At 38.1% G+C, this 17,869-nt stretch overlaps 1 protein-coding gene across 4 annotated transcripts in view; it reads right to left on the reverse strand.

Annotated features, from left to right (window-relative positions):
• Window positions 1–17,869, reverse strand: part of Slc25a40 (solute carrier family 25 member 40) — a 65,656-nt gene that overhangs the window by 13,401 nt on the left and 34,386 nt on the right. For 3 of the 4 annotated variants that reach the window (XM_029558335.1, XM_029558336.1, XM_008822495.2), the window contains 5 exons: window positions 15,071–15,138; window positions 14,000–14,124; window positions 12,860–13,033; window positions 8,697–8,806; window positions 5,489–5,570 (listed from right to left, as the gene is read on the reverse strand). In XM_029558335.1, the coding sequence (XP_029414195.1) occupies window positions 5,489–5,570; window positions 8,697–8,806; window positions 12,860–13,033; window positions 14,000–14,124; window positions 15,071–15,138 (559 nt within the window). The remainder of the gene's footprint in view (window positions 1–5,488; window positions 5,571–8,696; window positions 8,807–12,859; window positions 13,034–13,999; window positions 14,125–15,070; window positions 15,139–17,869) is intronic. The other variant, XM_017795466.2, reaches the window with a different exon arrangement.

The raw sequence follows: 17,869 nt of genomic DNA on the forward strand, positions 1-17,869 counted from the left end.
GTTCTTCTGCCTAAGGCTGAGCCCGGTTAGCCAGCCCATCTTTGCTTTTGAATGGAAGGACCTGAAGCTGGAATATTGGGACAACTAACCTGGACGTGACTTCCCCAAGGATTCAAGAACTCCCCTACTTTGTTTGATGAGGCTCTACACCGTGATTTGGCTGATTTTCGGGTAAGAAACCCACAGATTATGCTTCTTCAATATGTGGATGACCTCCTCTTAGCAGCTGAGACAGAAGCTGACTGTCTACAAGGTAAGGAGGCTCTCCTACTGAGACTGGGGGAACTTGGATACCGGGCCTCAGCAAAGAAAGCCCAGATCTGCCTACAACAGGTGAACTATTTGGGCTATAGTTTGGAGGGAGGACAATGTTGGCTGACAGAAAGCAGGAAACAGACTGTAGCCTCTATCCCCCCACCAACCTCAGCCAGAGGACTCAGAGAGTTCTTGGGAAGTGCAGGATTCTGTAGATTATGGATACCAGGTTTCGCTGAAACAGCGGCTCCTCTGTATCCTTTGACAAAAATTGGGACTCCTTTTGTCTGGACTGAAGAACATCAGAAAGCCTTTGACAAAATAAAAAGAGCACTGCTGACGGCTCCAGCTCTGGGATTGCCAGACTTGACAAAGCCTTTTGTCTTATATATAGATGAAAATAAAGGGATGGCAAAAGGAGTTCTTACTCAGACTTTGGGACCTTGGTAAAGGTCAGTAGCTTATCTCTCAAAGAAGCTGGACAATGTGGCAGTTGGCTGGCCCCCATGCTTGAGAATCATGGCAGCAATAGCATCCCTGGTTAAAGACTCAGACAAACTCACTATGGGTCAGCCCCTAACTGTTATAACACCACATGCAGTGGAGTCCATCATTAGCCTCCTGACAGATGGTTGTCAAATGCCAGGGTGACCCATTACCAGGCACTACTATTAAATCCAGAAAAGATCAAGTTTGGTAACCTTGCCACCCTGAACCCTGCCACGCTGCTACCAGCCCCCAAGAAAGGCACTGAGATTCCCCATGACTGCCAGCAAATACTTGCGGAGACACATGGGACCAGGGAAGACCTCACTGACCAGCCCCTAACAGATGCAGATGCCACTTGGTATACGGATGGAAGCAGTTTTCTACAAGACGATGAGCGTAAGGCGGGGGCAGCAGTGGTCGATGGGAAAAAGATAATGATAATCTGGGCCTAAGCCCTGCCGGGTGGAACATCAGACCAGCGGGCTGAATTAGAAGCCTTAACTCAGGCTCTAAAATTAGCAAAGGGCAGAAAGGTCAACATTTACACCGACAGCCGCTATGCGTTTGCCACAGCCCATGTACATGGGGGAATTTACCGGAGACGGGGACTCCTCACTTCGGCTGGTAAGGACATTAAAAACAAGGAAGCGATAGTGGCCCTTCTACAAGCTTTGTACTTGCCTAAAAAGGTCAGCATTATCCATTGCCCTGAACATCAGTGAGACCAGGGGCCGATTGCTCGGGGCAATCGGATGGCAGATGAAACTGCCCGTCAGGCAGCAGAAGGCACCTGCATTCTCTACACACACGCAGACCTTAAGGCTGAAATTGAGGCACAAACAAAGGAGGGAGATGCTCTTTTTACCTACACTGAACAGGATCTGGAACTCGTTCGCAGATGAAGCTGCTCGTCAGGCAGCAGAAGGCACCTGCATTTTCTACACCCATTCGGACCTGGAGGCTGAAATTAAAGCACAGATCCTGCTACACTGAGCAGGATCTGGAACTCGTTCGAAGGCTCAACGCTACTTTGGACCCAGAATCTAAAATGTGGAAATATCAGAATCGAATCATACTGCCCTGAAAGGAGGCCCTTGAGTTAATCTCCCAACTCCACCAGTGGACGCACTTAGGATACAAGAAACTAAAGACACTATTAGAAAAAAAGAACAAATCTATTATTTCCCAGACCTTAACCAACTAGTCCAGAAGGTAGTGGGAGATTGTATCCCATGTTCCCTGGTGAATGCTACCAGGTCAAAAGTCCCATATGGCAAGAGAGAAAGAGGGACACGACCAGGGACTAACTGGGAAATAGATTTCACTGAGGTACTCCCAGGAAAATATGGTTATAAATACCTTTTAGTGTTTATAGACACTTTTTCAGGGTGGGTTGAAGCTTTCCCCACCAAAAAGGAAACAGCCCAGACTGTGGTAAAGAAGCTGATTGAAGAAATCTTCCCTCGATGTGGACTGCCCAAGGTAATTGGGTCTGATAATGGCCCGGCCTTCGTCTCCCAGGTAAGTCAGGGAGTGGCCAAAGCATTGGGGATTAATTGGAAATTACATTGTGCTTACAGACCCCAAAGTTCAGGACAGGTAGAAAGAATGAACAGAACCATTAAAGAGACCTTAACCAAATTAGCTCTAGAGACTGGCACTAAAGACTGGGTACAACTCCTACCTCTAGCAGATCATTCAGAACCAGGTTTGGGGACCTTTGGCTGCTGTCTACCGGCCTGGGAGCCTACAAACGTCCTACTCCTACCAGATTGGTGATCAGGTGTACGTGAGAAGGCACAATGTAAAGACTCTTGAACCACGGTGGAAAGGACCCTACACGGTTCTCCTGACTATGCCAACGGCCCTCAAAATAGACGGGATTTCAGCTTGGATCCACGTTTCCCACATCAAGAGAGCTCCGACCCAGGAGGACACTGGAAAATGGCATCTACACAGGACATCCAACCCTCTAAAAATAAAACTCTCCAGAGATACCTAATAATTCTATTTGTTTTTAGGCTTGTCCCCAGTCATGGAAGTCCCCATCTCCCTGTGCTGACTACCTGGCAGGTAATTAATCAAATGGGTATTGTAGTGTTTGAAACCCACAAGATGGCACCCAAGGGTACTTGGTGGCCTATACTGTATCCAGATTTGTGTAAATTAGCCTTAGGAGCACCAGAGCCCTGGGACTTAGAAGGAAACTGGAATACTGAGGTGGCACCGGACAAGGAAAGTCCCCCCGGGAGACTGGGACTTGACCCATGGGGGGGGATGTGGCCCTCATGAACATCGGGCCATGTTGTGTACCTTAACCTTCTATGTTTGCCCAGGCAACCACCGGTCTAAATATCTCAACCCCCAATGTGGAGGGAGGGCCTACTTTTACTGCAAAAACTGGGGATGCGAAACAGCCGGGGACACCTGGTAGTCCCCGTCCTCATCATGGGATTATGTCACTGTAAAAGCAAATTAAGACTATATAAGAAACAGGCTGATGATGGCCTTCTTTTTACTATTAAAAGAGATAGCTCCTCCTACCCAATAGCTATAGGTCCCAACCCTGTTTTACCTATTCAGAAACCCATCCCCAGTTACCCAAATTCCCTACCAGCCTTGCCCTTTCTTAACACCTCCCCCGCTAACATCCTGTCAAAACAGACCCCCCGTGCCCCGAGACAACAGGTTTCAACCATGGGGAACCGACTGTTCAATCTAGTTCAGGGAGCATATACGAAGGTATAGCTACATTAGGGACATTCAATAACACCACCTCAACCGATTAATGCCATAGAGAAACCCCTCATCCCCTAACCCTTACAGAAGTCTCAGGATCTGGACTCTGTCTAGGAAACCCACCTTCAACTCACACCCACCTTTGCAATTCCACTATACCTGTACCCTCAGGGGAAGGGAATTACTATCTCTTACCTCAACAAGGGACTTGGTGGGCATGTAACTCTGGGTTAACTCCATGTGTAGCTAGTATGGTCCTTAAAACCTCTCAAGACTACTGTGTCACGATTAAACTTCTACCCCGAGTATTCTATCATCCCGCAGATTCCTTAGAGCAGTTTTTTGAGCAACACCCAGGCAGATATAAAAGAGAGCTTGTGTCTCTAACCCTAGCAATACTTCTAGGAGCAGGAGTGGCGGCGGGGGTAGGAACCGGAACAGTGGCCCTAATACAAGGACCACAATATTATGCAGACTTACAAAAGGCTGTAGATGAAGATATTAAGGTAAAAGAACAATCAATTACCCTCCTGGAAAAATCCCTAACCTCCCTCTCAGAAGTAGTACTACAGAACAGAAGAGGGCTAGATCTGCTTTTCCTCAAGGAAGGAGGACTCTGTGTGGCCCTAGGAGAAGAATGTTGCTTTTATGCTGACAATTTAGGGGTTGTTAAAGATTCTATGACTAAACTCCGCCAGAGATTAGATAAAAGACTAAGGACTGTCTAATAAAAGCCCCTGGTTAACTACCCTAGTGTCCTCCCTAATAGGCCCCCTAGTTATTCTTCTCCTTCTTTTAACTTTCGGGCCATGCATCCTCAACAAACTGCTACAATTTATCAGGGACGGATTATCAGTGACTCAGGCCTTGGTCCTTACTCAGCAATACCATGCTCTAAACAGAACAGAAAATCTGTAGATTTTAGGATTAAAATCTTGTCATAAGGAAAGGGGGGAATGATGGAATCAAACCAAGCCCTCCCAGGCCAAAGTGGATTCAAACCAAGTCCCCCAGGCAAAAGAAAAATTGTACATGGAAGCAAAATGAAAAATAATTCTAAACTGCTGAGAAAAAGCTGACCTTTTCATGCTCTTTGCACAAGCTGGAAATCACCTGAAAAATCCCCCCTCCCACTTCTGCTTTTTGGCTCAGTAGCCACTTGTGGTTTGTGGTTTTTGCCTTTATAAACAGCCTGTAAGCTGAGCTCAGGGCTTCTCCTCTCCGAGTGAGGCAGGAGGCCGTCTGCGCAAATGATTAAAATCGAAATAAACCTCTTGCTATTGCATCTTCTGGTTTGAGGACTGAGTTATTGGGGTGCGGCCTCCCGTGAACGTAGGGTACCCCAGTCTGGGGGTCCTACACAGGCATGCACAACCACACCCGGGTTTTCTATATTTTTTGAATGAAAGACATTATGGTTCATTGGGGATCTGGTTGAGGCAAGTAAGAGTACACTTTTATGCTAAAAGAAATTATAGATTACAACAAAGTTTAAAAAAGATGAGAAAATAGTAAAAGGAAGAAAGCCAAAAACTAACTGAACAACAAGAAAAGTGTTCACATATGTTGACAAAGAAAAAAAATCAAAAGGACAAAAAAAAAAAAAACCGAAAAGGATAAAGTTTTTCAGTAATTTCTTATCTTTTATAGTATTTGTTTGACTTGTTTTATTGCTTTATTTCAAAGAATATTTACATGATGAATAAAGATGTAAATTTGAAATATACATGAAAACTATAGGGAAAAAAAATCATAGCTTTTGCATGACAAAAGTAATTTTTCCCTTTACAGCTGGAGTCTTAAATGATGCCAGTCAAGAAATAGGCTTTACAATTTCTTAAACTTTTAAAGTAATTTTCTAGGTATTCAAACATTTACTAGTTTTATTAAAGAGGGATAAGGCATAAGAAAAATGGTATTGTTTCCTAGTTTATATTTTCCTATCTTAGTATCACAGAAGAGAAACCAAAAATGACATCTTTAAAATGCTTTAAGTTAAACTTACTTTTACAATTTTCGTATGTCCAAAGTTGTGTCTGTTTTTGTGTTTTTACCACATCAAATGGTAAAGTTGCAACAGCTGCAAACTATCAAAAAGTAAAATTAATTTAAACCTTAACTTTTTCCTAAAATATTTAAAAATTCTTTTAATTCAAATATCATTTAACAACAATAACAATAAAATCACAATTAAACAAGTTTAAAATACATCAGATAGCCAGGAGGGGTGTCACACACCTTTAATCCCAATACTTGGGAGGCAGAGGCAGGAGGTTCTCTATGAGTTCAAGGCCAGCCTGGTCTACATAGTGAGCTCTAGGCCAGTCAAGGGATGTATAGTGAGATCCAGTCTCAAAAAATAGAAATAAATAAGCAAACCAGATAGGGGCTGGAGAGATGACACAACATTTAAGAGTACCTGCCTCTTTTGCAAAGGATCAGGGTTTAGCTCTAAGTACCCACATGGAGGTTCACAACCACCTGTAACTCCAATTTCAAGGGATCCAATACCCTCTTCTAGCCACCGTAGGTACTGCACACACATACATACATGTAAGCATACACACACAGAAAATAAATCATATAAAAAACAAAACATATTTAAAGAAAAGATAGTTTTTATTAATAAAAAGTTATGTCTTGAGTATTCCTCATAAAACTCCAAAGTAGATAGTATCAGAGAAGTTTTCTTGCTTTCCTGAGATCACTCAGCTACTGACTCCAAAACACACCTGTGTGATCCATTACTTTTTTTAAATTAAAAAATTATTGGTCTGGAGAGATGGCTCAGCGGTTAAGAATACTGGTTGTTCTTCCAGAAGACCTGGGTTCAAATCCCAGCACCCATATGGCAGCTAACAACTTCATTACTCCAGTTCCAGGGCATCTGACAGCCTCTTCTGTCCTCCATGGACAATGCACTTACCTATATGCAGGCAATAAACACATACGCATAAAATAAAAATAATAAATAAAATATGAAAAAAAATTTTAATTACGTATTTTTATGTGTATGACTGTTTTGCCTGAATGTAAGTGCCACTCAAGTGTGCAATGCCCTAGAAGGCCAGCAGAGGGCATCAGAACCCCTGGAACTGGAGTTATAGATAGTTGTTAGCCCCCATGTGGGTGTTGGGAACTGAACCTAGGTCCTCTGTAAGAGCAGCCAGTGCTCTTAACCACTGAGCAATCTTGAGTCCCATGATTCATCACTCTTACTTCATATGAAAGTATAGTGTGTGTGAGTATGTATCTGGGAGGGAGCGGCCTTAAACACAAATGTGTAGCCAAGGATTACCTTGAACTCCTGACCCTCCTGCCTTCACTTTCCAAGTTCTGGGATTATATGCATGAGCCACCACACTCAGCTTTTTATATATGTTAAAGCAGAGAATTTCTAATATGTAGTAAGCATATGAAAATTTCCAGCAAATGTTTTTAAAATAATTAGAAAAATTAACAAGTAATGAAAATAGACTTCAAACTTTTAGTTTCCATCCACATTTTCTTAATAGATTTCAGTGTATTTTCAAATATAGCTGCAATGGTTCAAAACTCACATTTTCTAAAACTTATTAAAATGATGCAATTTAACTTACTTCCATATTTCTTTAGGTAGATTTAAAAAATAATTAAGTTCCTTTAAGAATGTTCTTATAATATCTGATAACGATAACCCTATTAATTAAAACTGGTTTCTATTTTTTGCTTCCAAACTCACATTTGGACAAATACATTCATAAAATACCTCTTAAAATCACACTTTATTAGGTCTCAACAATATGAAGTTCTTTCAAAAATTCCAGCTAATATTAAAACAACTGCCACTTGCTCATCTCTACAATGACCAAGTAGTGGCAACAGGCTACTACTACATTTTCTAAATAATGCAGTTTAGACTGTTCTGTTTATGGCACTATCACATTCCTGTGCTTTTTCCATTGTAGATACAAATCCATTATTCAACAATACTAATTGCTTTTTTACCTCAATGTACTTATGATCCACTAGGCTGAACCTGACACACAGACCTGAGAATGCTCTTTTCTAAGCTTTTAAGCTCTAGCATTAGCTTCCTTTTCCTAGGTTTTCTGTTATTTTATTCCACATTTTCTGCAACTTTCCAACAGTTTACATTGCCCTTAGAAGCTTGTTTGTTTTTCTTTAAAGACAAAGAATCATTATGTAGTACAAGTTGACCCTGAATTTAACATCTTCCTGCTTCTCCCTCCTGAGCTGCGAAAGTGTTGAGATTAGAGAAACACAGTTTAAGTTTTGTTTCTATGTAGTTAGAATATGTCTGTGTCATGCTGTAGCTTATCACAAATTAACTGTGGAAGTATATATGCACCTAAGAAAACTCTTTCCAGCTGAGTTTGTGCTGATATGAATCTGAACCACTTTTCCATCGTATAGAGCAGTGAGGAAAGATGAGTATTCTATTACTCAAAAATGGTCACTTGAGACTCTTCCCTTCTAGATTCAATTTTTCTTAAAATTTTTGTAGGAAGAAATTATCCAGCCAAAATGTTTCCAAGGAAACAAAGCAGCAGGAATTAAGCAGGACAGAACACCTTCTGCTTATTTAAATAATACAAATGAGACACAACTGTATATAACATATTACCTAATCACATCTACTAGCATTTACTGAACTGTAAAATTGTTTGTAAAAATAAAACCATATCACACATAATCACGACCATAACTCATTATCTAACACAAAAGTTTTTCATAAGAATAATGTACTTAAAATAAAAATATAATTAGAAAGTGTATTTTAAAGAATTTTAATGGCCAATAATTAATTTCCTTAAAACAGGATGAAATAAGATCTAAAGCAATGGGCTCAAAAACTGTCCTCTGTATATGCATGAAATGTTGTATAGTATGTTGTTCTGTTTTAATGCATTAATCAACAATTTGCTGGAATAGTAACAACAAAAGAATAAACTTTGGGGGCTAGAGAGATGGCTCAGCAGTTAAGAATGCTGGTTGTTCTTACAGAAGACCTGGGTTTGAATCCCAGAACCCACATGGCAGCTAACAACTGTCCGTAACTCCAGTCCCAGGGCATCTGACAGCTTCTTCTGTCCTCTGTGGGCACTGGAAGACACGGGTGCACTTACCTACATGCAGGCAATACACGCATACACATAAAATAAAAATAATAAATAAAATATTTAAAATAAAAAAAAAAAGAATAAACTTACAGAACCAGACAATGCCCCTGAAGCAAAGTTGATCATAAATGTCGGTTCATATAATCCGGATTTCTCACACAACCACTTCTTTAAGACTTCAAAGTTATACCAGTACATTGCTATAAAAAAAGAGAATGAAACAAGCGCAATTTAGAAACAAAGTATGGACTTTAAAATTTATGAAGTTATAAATCAAAGTAAAACAGAAACTCTAATTTTGACATATGTTCCTTTAGACTTAAACTGGGTGGGATTAAAAGGGGTGATTGAAATTCAAAGTAATAGTCTAAGTCTTTTAAGAAAAAAAATAAAACAGAAACCAATATAGTTGGGCTATAATTTAAAGACCAAAGGGCAATCTGCTGATGAACACAGGCACAAAATTCAAAACTAAAACATAAAACAAACTGAAGCAAAAAGTGTTTCATAAAAGATCAAACACTATGACTAGGCTATGGTATCCCATAAATGCTAAAGTAGTTAATATACTATTATATACTACATTAACAAAATTCTGGGATAGCCTAATTAAGATAAAAAGCATTTGATAAAGATTAATACTTCCATTTAAAGCAAACATAAATTTTTCTTCATCAACTTGATATGTACCAAAAACTTGAAACAAAAGTAACTAGTAATGCTGAAACAAGAACTATTTCTAGCTGATGGGCAAAAATCAATTGCAACCATACCAGCTACAAAGCTTCACGAAGCATAATATTAAAAAACATACAGCTTTAGTTTGTTTGCTTTCAGACAGAGTCTTCCTGTAGCCCCAGCTGGCCTGGAACTAGCTGTGTAGATTAGGCTGGCCTCACTCTCCGTGTAGACCCACCTGCCCCTGCATCCTGAGTGCTGGGATTAAAGGCCTGCAACACCATGCCCACCTTAAAAAAAAATTTTTTTTTAATTAAAAAAAATAGCTACCACTGTTGGTGAAATAGTTCAGAAGGACTAGTACATACAATGTCCTAGGTTCCAACCCCAACACCACAGAAATAAATAAATAAGTAAATGCCGCCAAAGTTTGGAGGGTAAGGTATAAAATATATAAGAAGATAGCATACAAACTTTATGAAGAAGATTTTAAATCTCTACTACCTCTACTAAAACACTTTAAAGAAAACTTAACACAAGCATATATCATTCTTAGAAAAATAATTTATCAAGGTTATTTTATAAAGCACTAGTAATTTGGACAGCAGTGGTGGCAAATTAATATCAGACAAATGAACAAATGAAACAAATCCATGAGAATTTAATAAGACAGAAGTCATCTCTTTACCAACTAAAGTTACTGAATAAATGACACTGAGACAGTGAGTTATATTTTGGCTCCTATCCTCAAATCAATGACCTGTAAAGAAATGGCTAAGGAAACAGTCCCAACATTCATAGATAGAGAAATAAAATTTAAGAACCTTGACAATGAAAGAGCATGTAAAAGTATGAAACAGCAGAAAATCTCAGACTTGATGGTAAATGTATAAATTTATACAATCACTTAAAAAATTTTAAATATCACATTTAAAATAAATATCTGTGCTTTTACTAAGTGGGTCCCAGGGATTGAACTCGGGTCATCAGGCTTGGCAGGAGGTGCCTTTATGCACTGAGTCAACTCCATGGTCCACTTTTGTTATTTTTTTCTTAATATTTTATTATTTTTATGTGTATGAGTGTATTGCCTGCATGTAGATAAGTGCGCCCATGTCATGCAATGCCTGCGGAGGACAGAAGAGGCTGTTGGATCCCCTGGAACTGGAGTTACAGACAGTTGTTAGCTGCCATGTGGGTGCTGGGATTCTACTTGTGTCTTCTGCAAGAACAGCCAGTGTTCTTAACTGCTGAGCCATCTCTCCAGCCCCCTATTTTGTTATTTTTGAGATGGGGTTTTACTGTGAATTCCAGGCTGGCCTCAAACTTGTGATCTTCATGCCTCAGCCTCCCAGGTATTGAATTACAGACATGAACCACCACACCTGGCTACAATCACCACTTTAAATAAAAAAAAAAAAAAAAAACTTTTTATGTGTATGAATGTTTTGCCTGCATGCATGTAGGTGTGTATAATGTGTGTAATGCCTCTGGAGGCCACAGCATGCATCAGATTCCCTGCAACTGGAGTTCTGGATGGCTACTGGCCACCAGGTGGGTGCTGGGAAGTAAACCCAGGTCCTCTGCAAGAACAGTCAGTGCTCTTAACTGCTGAGCATCTCTCCAGCCCCCAATTATTTTTTATTGTTTTTTAAATATTTTATTTATTATTTTTATTTTATGTGTATGAGTGTATTGCCTGCATGTATCTGAGTGTATCCGCATTGTGCAGTTCCGCGGAGGTCAGAAGAGGGCTTCGGATTCCCCTGCAACTGGAGTTAAGGATGGTTCGTTAGCCACTATGTGGGTGCTGGGAATCGAACCTGGGTCTTCTGTAAGAGTAGTCGTCAATGCTCTTAATAGCTGAGCAATCTCTCCAGACCCCTCCCCCCGCCACTTTTTTTATTTTATTTTTTTTGAATTACTTTTTTTGGGCGGGGGATCTTTTTGAGACAGGGTCTCCCTGCAGCCCCAGTTGTCCTGGAACTCACTATGTAGACCAGGCTGGCCTTGAACTCAAAGAGATCCGCCTGCCTCTGCCTCCTGAGTGCTGGGATTAAAGGCCTGCGCCACCATGCCCCGACCCTCCAATTACTTTTTAAAAAACACTTATTTTTATCTAGTAAAATTAGAAATGATATAAGATATTTATATGAATCAACATACCCAATATGGGAAAACTGCGGCACAAGTGAACTAATAAATTGTTTAAAATTTTTCATAGCAGTATGTTTTATCTATTCGTACATAAACAATATTAAAAATTAAGAAAACAGTTACCAGTAAAACCTAGAATATGTCTCATGAAAATCTGAGTACTAGATGGAATTTTTTAAGATTAAAAAAACCAAATAGCCGGGCGTGGTGGCACCCACCTTTAATCCCAGCACTAGGGAGGCAGAGGCAGGCAGATCTCTGTGAGTTCAAGGCCAGCCTGGTCTACATAGTGAGTTCCAGGACAGCTGGGGCTACAGGGAGACCCTGTCTCAAAAAAGACCAAATAATAATAATAATAATAATAATAATAATAATAATAATAATGTCTTGTTTAACCATAATATATTAGAAAATATTTTATAAGCATTTTGTGATCAAATAGATGATAAAAAGCCAGTATGGGACCAATGAGAAAGCTCAGTAGGTAGGGGTACTTGCCATTATGCCTGAGGACCTGAGTCTGAAATCCGGAGCCCACATGGTAGAAGGAAAATAACAACTGTTTAGGTGATGTGTGGCCCTCCCTCTCAAACAAATAAATGTTTTTGTTTTTTTTTTTTAAAAAATAACAACAACAAAAAAACCCCAGTGTGATGCTTACCACTGGGATTGTGACAGTACAAGGGCTATATATATAGCTTCATGGTTCAAGCTTATATGCTGATGTGGCAAGTTCACATGTGTTCATTTTACATCTATATATGATATATACGATTTATATATGATATACATATCAGTATTTTAAACAAGTAAAAAATTAGCATAGGAACCTATGATTAATTACATGTTTTATGTTTCTAAACAACATCACTTATTTGGTTCATAATAGTATTTATTTTTCATTTTTTGAGACAGGTTCTCCTAATAACTGAAGTTGGCCTAGAACTTGCTAGGTAGACCAAGCTAGCTTCTATCTCACAGAGATCCACCTGCCTCTGCCTCTCGAATGCTGGGATTAAAAGTGTGTACCACCACGCTTGGCCCAAGATGTTTATTTTTAATAGCAGAAAAATCAGCAGTTCCAATAATCTAATCATCTCAAGTATGTCTTATAATATTTTCATTTGTAGTTTATTTTACCTGATTATGACTTATTTAGGAAAATGCTAAAGGTAGTTTGTATTATCTGAATATAAATACCTACCTACCAATGAATGCTTAACAGCAATTAAACACAAGGAGAAAACAGGGCCTGAATTAGAAAGTTATTCAGTAAAGGCTTGTGAAGATCTGAAATCTTAACAATGTATTATGAATGTGTGGTCACTAGAGGAAAAAAAAAAAATCACCTTTAACCTTAAGAGTTTAAAACCTAGTCAAATTAAAATGTTAGTAAATACTAATAAGGCGAATCCCACCTGAGAAAGGTACATCTCTAAGAATAGTAGGAGCCCAGCCCTTCCAAAGGGAAATCCAACCATCTTCAGATACTTTCATGCTGACAAATCGATGTAGTTCATTGTAAGAAAACTTCTTAGACTGCATCTTAGTTCTAATCAATTCTAATGGACTTATCACAGTTACTGCACCAACTAATACAAAAAATAAAAAAAGGAGAAAGCAAAAAGCCATGTATGAGGGGAATATATATGCAAAAATTAATGCTTTATATGTTTTATATTTTGAAAAAATTTTAAATTAGCTTACAAAGTAAAAGGTTTCCTTCAGGCATTTATGAACATATTTCGTTGGGTTTATTTCTCAACTGTTGTCACCCCAGCTCCCTGTCCACACTTTCCCCACATCTTTCTGACCCCAGAATTCACCCTTCTTCAATATCTCATATGTCTGTTCTTATCCTCACTTATTCTGAAATGTCTGTAAAGCTTAAAATTAAATACCTAAAGACGTCAAAAGATTGTCTTCTCTTGATAAATGTGTCTATTTTCATATACCTTTTCCTGGTTTCAACTGTTCAAGAGCAGTACCAGGAATAATATAGTCAACCAGAACTATTACAAATTCATCCCAGTTAGCGTTCCCAAATAAATTTTTTTTTTTTTTTGAGGTTCTCACTATGTAGACCAGAGCTCACAGAGACTGACCTGCCTCTGCCTCCAGAGTACTAGGATTAAAGGCATGCTTGTGCCATCATGCCCAGCATAAATCTCCTATTTAACAGAAAAATGTTGCTCTGCATATAGGCAAATCTCCTTCTGATTAAGCGCTGAATCCTGGAGTTTATAAGGAATGTTTCAAAACTTTGGCCTCAGTCACATATGGACCCAGATACATTGGAAATTTAAGTGAATAAGAATTTGATATCATTCTAAAAATTGTTCAAGATTCAATGAAGATGAGCTTTCCTCTCATTCCTATGGCAATCACCTACTATAAGACTTCTGGAGTATAGATACTAACAACTAGTACAAACTAGAATGCAAAAGTACATCCTAGCAATATTCTTTCCATTATTCAAATTCTCTGTGGATATCAATTTAAATAAATGTTCTGATGTTCTAAGTAGAAATCAAAATGAGAATAAGTTTATTACTTACATCTGGCCACAATTCCAGCAACAATTGGTATTCGAGTTTCATTTTCTCCTAATTTCGCTTTCAGAAGAGCAGTTAATTGCTCATAGCAGGTAAAATAAATAACTGTAGCAGGAATTGCCATCACTCTGTTAGAAACACACAGAAAAGATATAATCAGAATTTTCAAAAAGGCTTAAATGTACTATTAAATTCAAATATTATAAGCTTTTATATTAGATAACTAAAAATTACATCTAATTACTCCAAGAGATAAATTTATGTGGGTGTGCCCATGTTTGTGTGTGTATGCATGTCTGTGTAGTGGTGTGTGTGCACATGCATGTGGAGACAAAAGGTCAAAGCTGGTGCCTTGCTCAGTTGCTGTCCAGATTATTTTTTGTGAGATAGGGTCTCTTACTGAATTCACATGGAGGTCATTGATTCAGTTAGATTGGCTGGCCAGCAAGCTACAGGGACTCAGAAAATCCCTAGTTCCCCAGTGCTAGGATTACAGATGTGCTGGTGCAGCAAAGGCTTAAGGCAGCAGGCTTGGTTGCTTAAATTATCTATAATGTCTTCAGGAAGGTCTGTTTGTGTTCTTATCAACTCATGGAAATTATTTTGCCACTGGAATGTTCCTGAGGATAATTATTTAGGTATGTCTAAAGCACCAATCCAACTTACCTAGGCTGATTATGCAAAAAGTATGACTTGCGCTATACAACTACTTTCCTTCTGGAGGTATGAAATTTCATTACTCACAAACATGGAATGTTCCTGCATAGCCAACATCCAATAAAAGCTGCACATTCTGAAACTCAAGTGAGTTTTCCAAGGCAGAAGCATTTTGTACCCTTTACAGTTAGTTGTTGTAAAAATAAGTACATCCTGTGCTATACCATGAGAATGATTTTAGAAACCTAACTTGGTCACCTTCTGCTATGCCTTTTTCCTCTTACCAATTCTACTGTGTATCCTTTAGCTACAATAAACCCCATATATTAGCATAACCCTTCTTAGGTTAAGTCCTTCTAACATATCAAGTTGAAGCTGTGAGACGTACTTGGTAGAAAACATTAAATTTCAACTTACAGAGTAGGAGGAAGACCACTCCACAGGGATTTAATGCCCTCATTTCGAAGAATTTTTAAGAAGGCATCCTAAAATTATAGTAGAAAAGAAATCAAAATACATCTTTAAATCTGATACCAAAAAAATTTAGTGATAAATGATTGGTAATTTAAAAAATACTTTATGTACAGCAATAAAATCCACATATTAATATATTTAATATATACCTATATTAATATTTAATATATACATATAACTATATGAATATATACTCAATATATACATATATTAATATTTATACAATTAATATTTATACAATACAATTATTTGATATAGTTTTAAACAGAAGGGAAAAATTTTAGGATATAAAACAAATTTAACCAAAAAATAATAACTTTTTCCTAAGTGGGTCAATGGGAAAAGTTTATTCAGTGGCTAGCCATGTCTAATTCCTATTGCCCTAATGGTCAATGGAATTTAAAAGGAAAGCCCAACTTTCACAATTGCTGCATCAAAGGGACAACACATGTTGGATTCTTATGGAATGCAGAAATGGTTCTGGCTACTTCAATACCCAGGAAGCAGAATTCACAAATCCACCATGATTTTAAAAAAACAAAAAACTATATTTAAAAAAAAGTTATCTCTTTCTTGTTCTCCTTTCTAAATACTATAATATAACTACACCTCCATTTCATTACATTATGTGTACATATACATTGTAGGCTAGGATCCAAATGAAGGAATACATGCAGTTTTTTATTTCCTGAGACTGGGTGGCCTCATTTAATATTACACATTCTCGGTCTATTCATTTTCCTGCAAATTTTGTGATACCATTTTTTTCTAGAGCTGAATAATATTCGCTTTTATATATGTACCACATTTGCATTATCCATTCATCTGTTGATGGACAACTAGGTTGGTTCAATTTCCTTGGCACAGTGAATAGAGAAGCAATAAACATGGGGTGCAAATATCTTTACAGTGAAGAATGGAGTTCTCTGGGTATACACCCAGGAATGAGCTAGCTCTATTTTTAATTTTCTGAGAAACCTCCAAATTGATTTCCATAATTTCCCACCAGCAGTGAATAAGGGTTCCTCTTTCTCCACATCCTCTCCAGCATTGTTACTGATTTTTTTTTTTTTTTTTTTTTTTTTTTTTTTTAAAGACAGGATCTCCCAGTAGCTCCAGATGACCTGGAACTCACTATGTAGACCAAACTGGCCTCAATCTAAGATCCACCTGCCGCTGCCTCCAGAGCACTAGGATTAAAGGCATGTACCACCATGCCTAGCCTGTGTTGTATTTCTTGATGACAACTATTCCTACTGGGGTAAAGTGCTGTTTCAAAGTAGTTTCAATTTGCATTGACTAGGGATGTTTATTTTTTATTATATTTATTTATTTTTTTTGAGACAGGGTCTCCCTGTAGGCCCAGGCTGGTCTCAAACTCACAGAGATCTGCCTGCCCCTGCCTCTCAAGTGCTGGGACTACAGGTGCACACCTAGCGATGTCTAACATTTTTTAAATAGTTGTTGGCCAACTGTGTTTTTCTGAAAACTGTCCATTCATTAGCCCATTTGTTGATTATTAATTTTATTTCTGTGGTATTTAATTTCTGTTTTCTTTGTATACTCTGGATATTATAATAGCCCCTTGTCTGAGGTATAGCTGGGGAAGATTTTCTCCCATTCTGTGGGCTGTTTGTTTGCTCTGCTGATAGTTTCCTTTGTTATGCAGAAACTTTTTAATTTTATATAGTCCCATCTGTTGATACCTGGAACTAATACCTATGCTGCTGATGTTTATCCAAAGTTCTTACCTACCCCTGATGTACTGAATAGTATTCCCTATATTTTCATCTACAAGTTTCAGGTAAAAATTAAGATCTCTGATCCATTTTAAATTGATTTTTATACAAGGTGAAAGTTGAATCCAATTTCATTCTTCTGCAGGTGAAAATCCAGTTTCGCTAATATCATTTATGAATAAGCTGGCTTTTATCCAATGTATGGTTTTGCCTCATTTATTGAGAATTAGGTAAGCAGAGCTTTGTCAGTTTATTTCTGGGTCCTCTATTCTGTTCTGTTCTACTGGTCTGTCTGTTTTTATACCAGTACCAGGCTGTCTTTATCACAATACCTCTGAAGTATAATTTGAGGCTGGGTATTATGGTGCCTCCGGCTATGTTCTTACTCTATAGGATTGCTTTGGCTATCCATGGTATTTTATGGTTCCATATGAATTCTTGGATTGTTTTTTCTAGTTCTGTGAAACATTACATTGGAATTTCGATAGGTATTACATTCAATATGTAGATTTAATTTTGGTAATATAACCATTTTCTTTTTTTTTCATAGAAACATTGTCATGTTTTTAAAAAAATAATTTATTGAGAATTTCATACAGATATAACCATTTTCACAATATTGATTCTACTAATCCAGGAGCATGGAAGGAAGGTCATTTGATCATCTAGAATGTTCTTCAATTTAGTGTCCTGAAGTTTTCTTTTAGTGTCCTGAAGTTTTCATTATAGAGGTTTTTGTCTTCTTGGTTAGGTGTATTTCTAGGTATATAAAGTTTTTTGGTGCTATTTTGAATGGGATGGTGCTGGAAAGCTTCATTTGTCAACTTAACAACCTGGGAATAGGGAGCCTACCTCAACTAAGGCATTGTTTCCTTTAGATGAAAGCCCATGTGGTCATGCCTGTGAGGCATTTTTCTCTCTTCCTTCCTTCCTTCCTTCCTTCCTTCCTTCCTTCCTTCCTTCCTTTCTTTCTTTCTTTCTTTCTTTCTTTCTTTCTTTCTTT

The sequence above is a fragment of the Nannospalax galili genome, unplaced genomic scaffold (genome assembly GCF_000622305.1).
Source record: "Nannospalax galili isolate Female #2095 unplaced genomic scaffold, S.galili_v1.0 scaffold85, whole genome shotgun sequence".
Lineage (NCBI taxonomy): Eukaryota > Metazoa > Chordata > Mammalia > Rodentia > Spalacidae > Nannospalax > Nannospalax galili.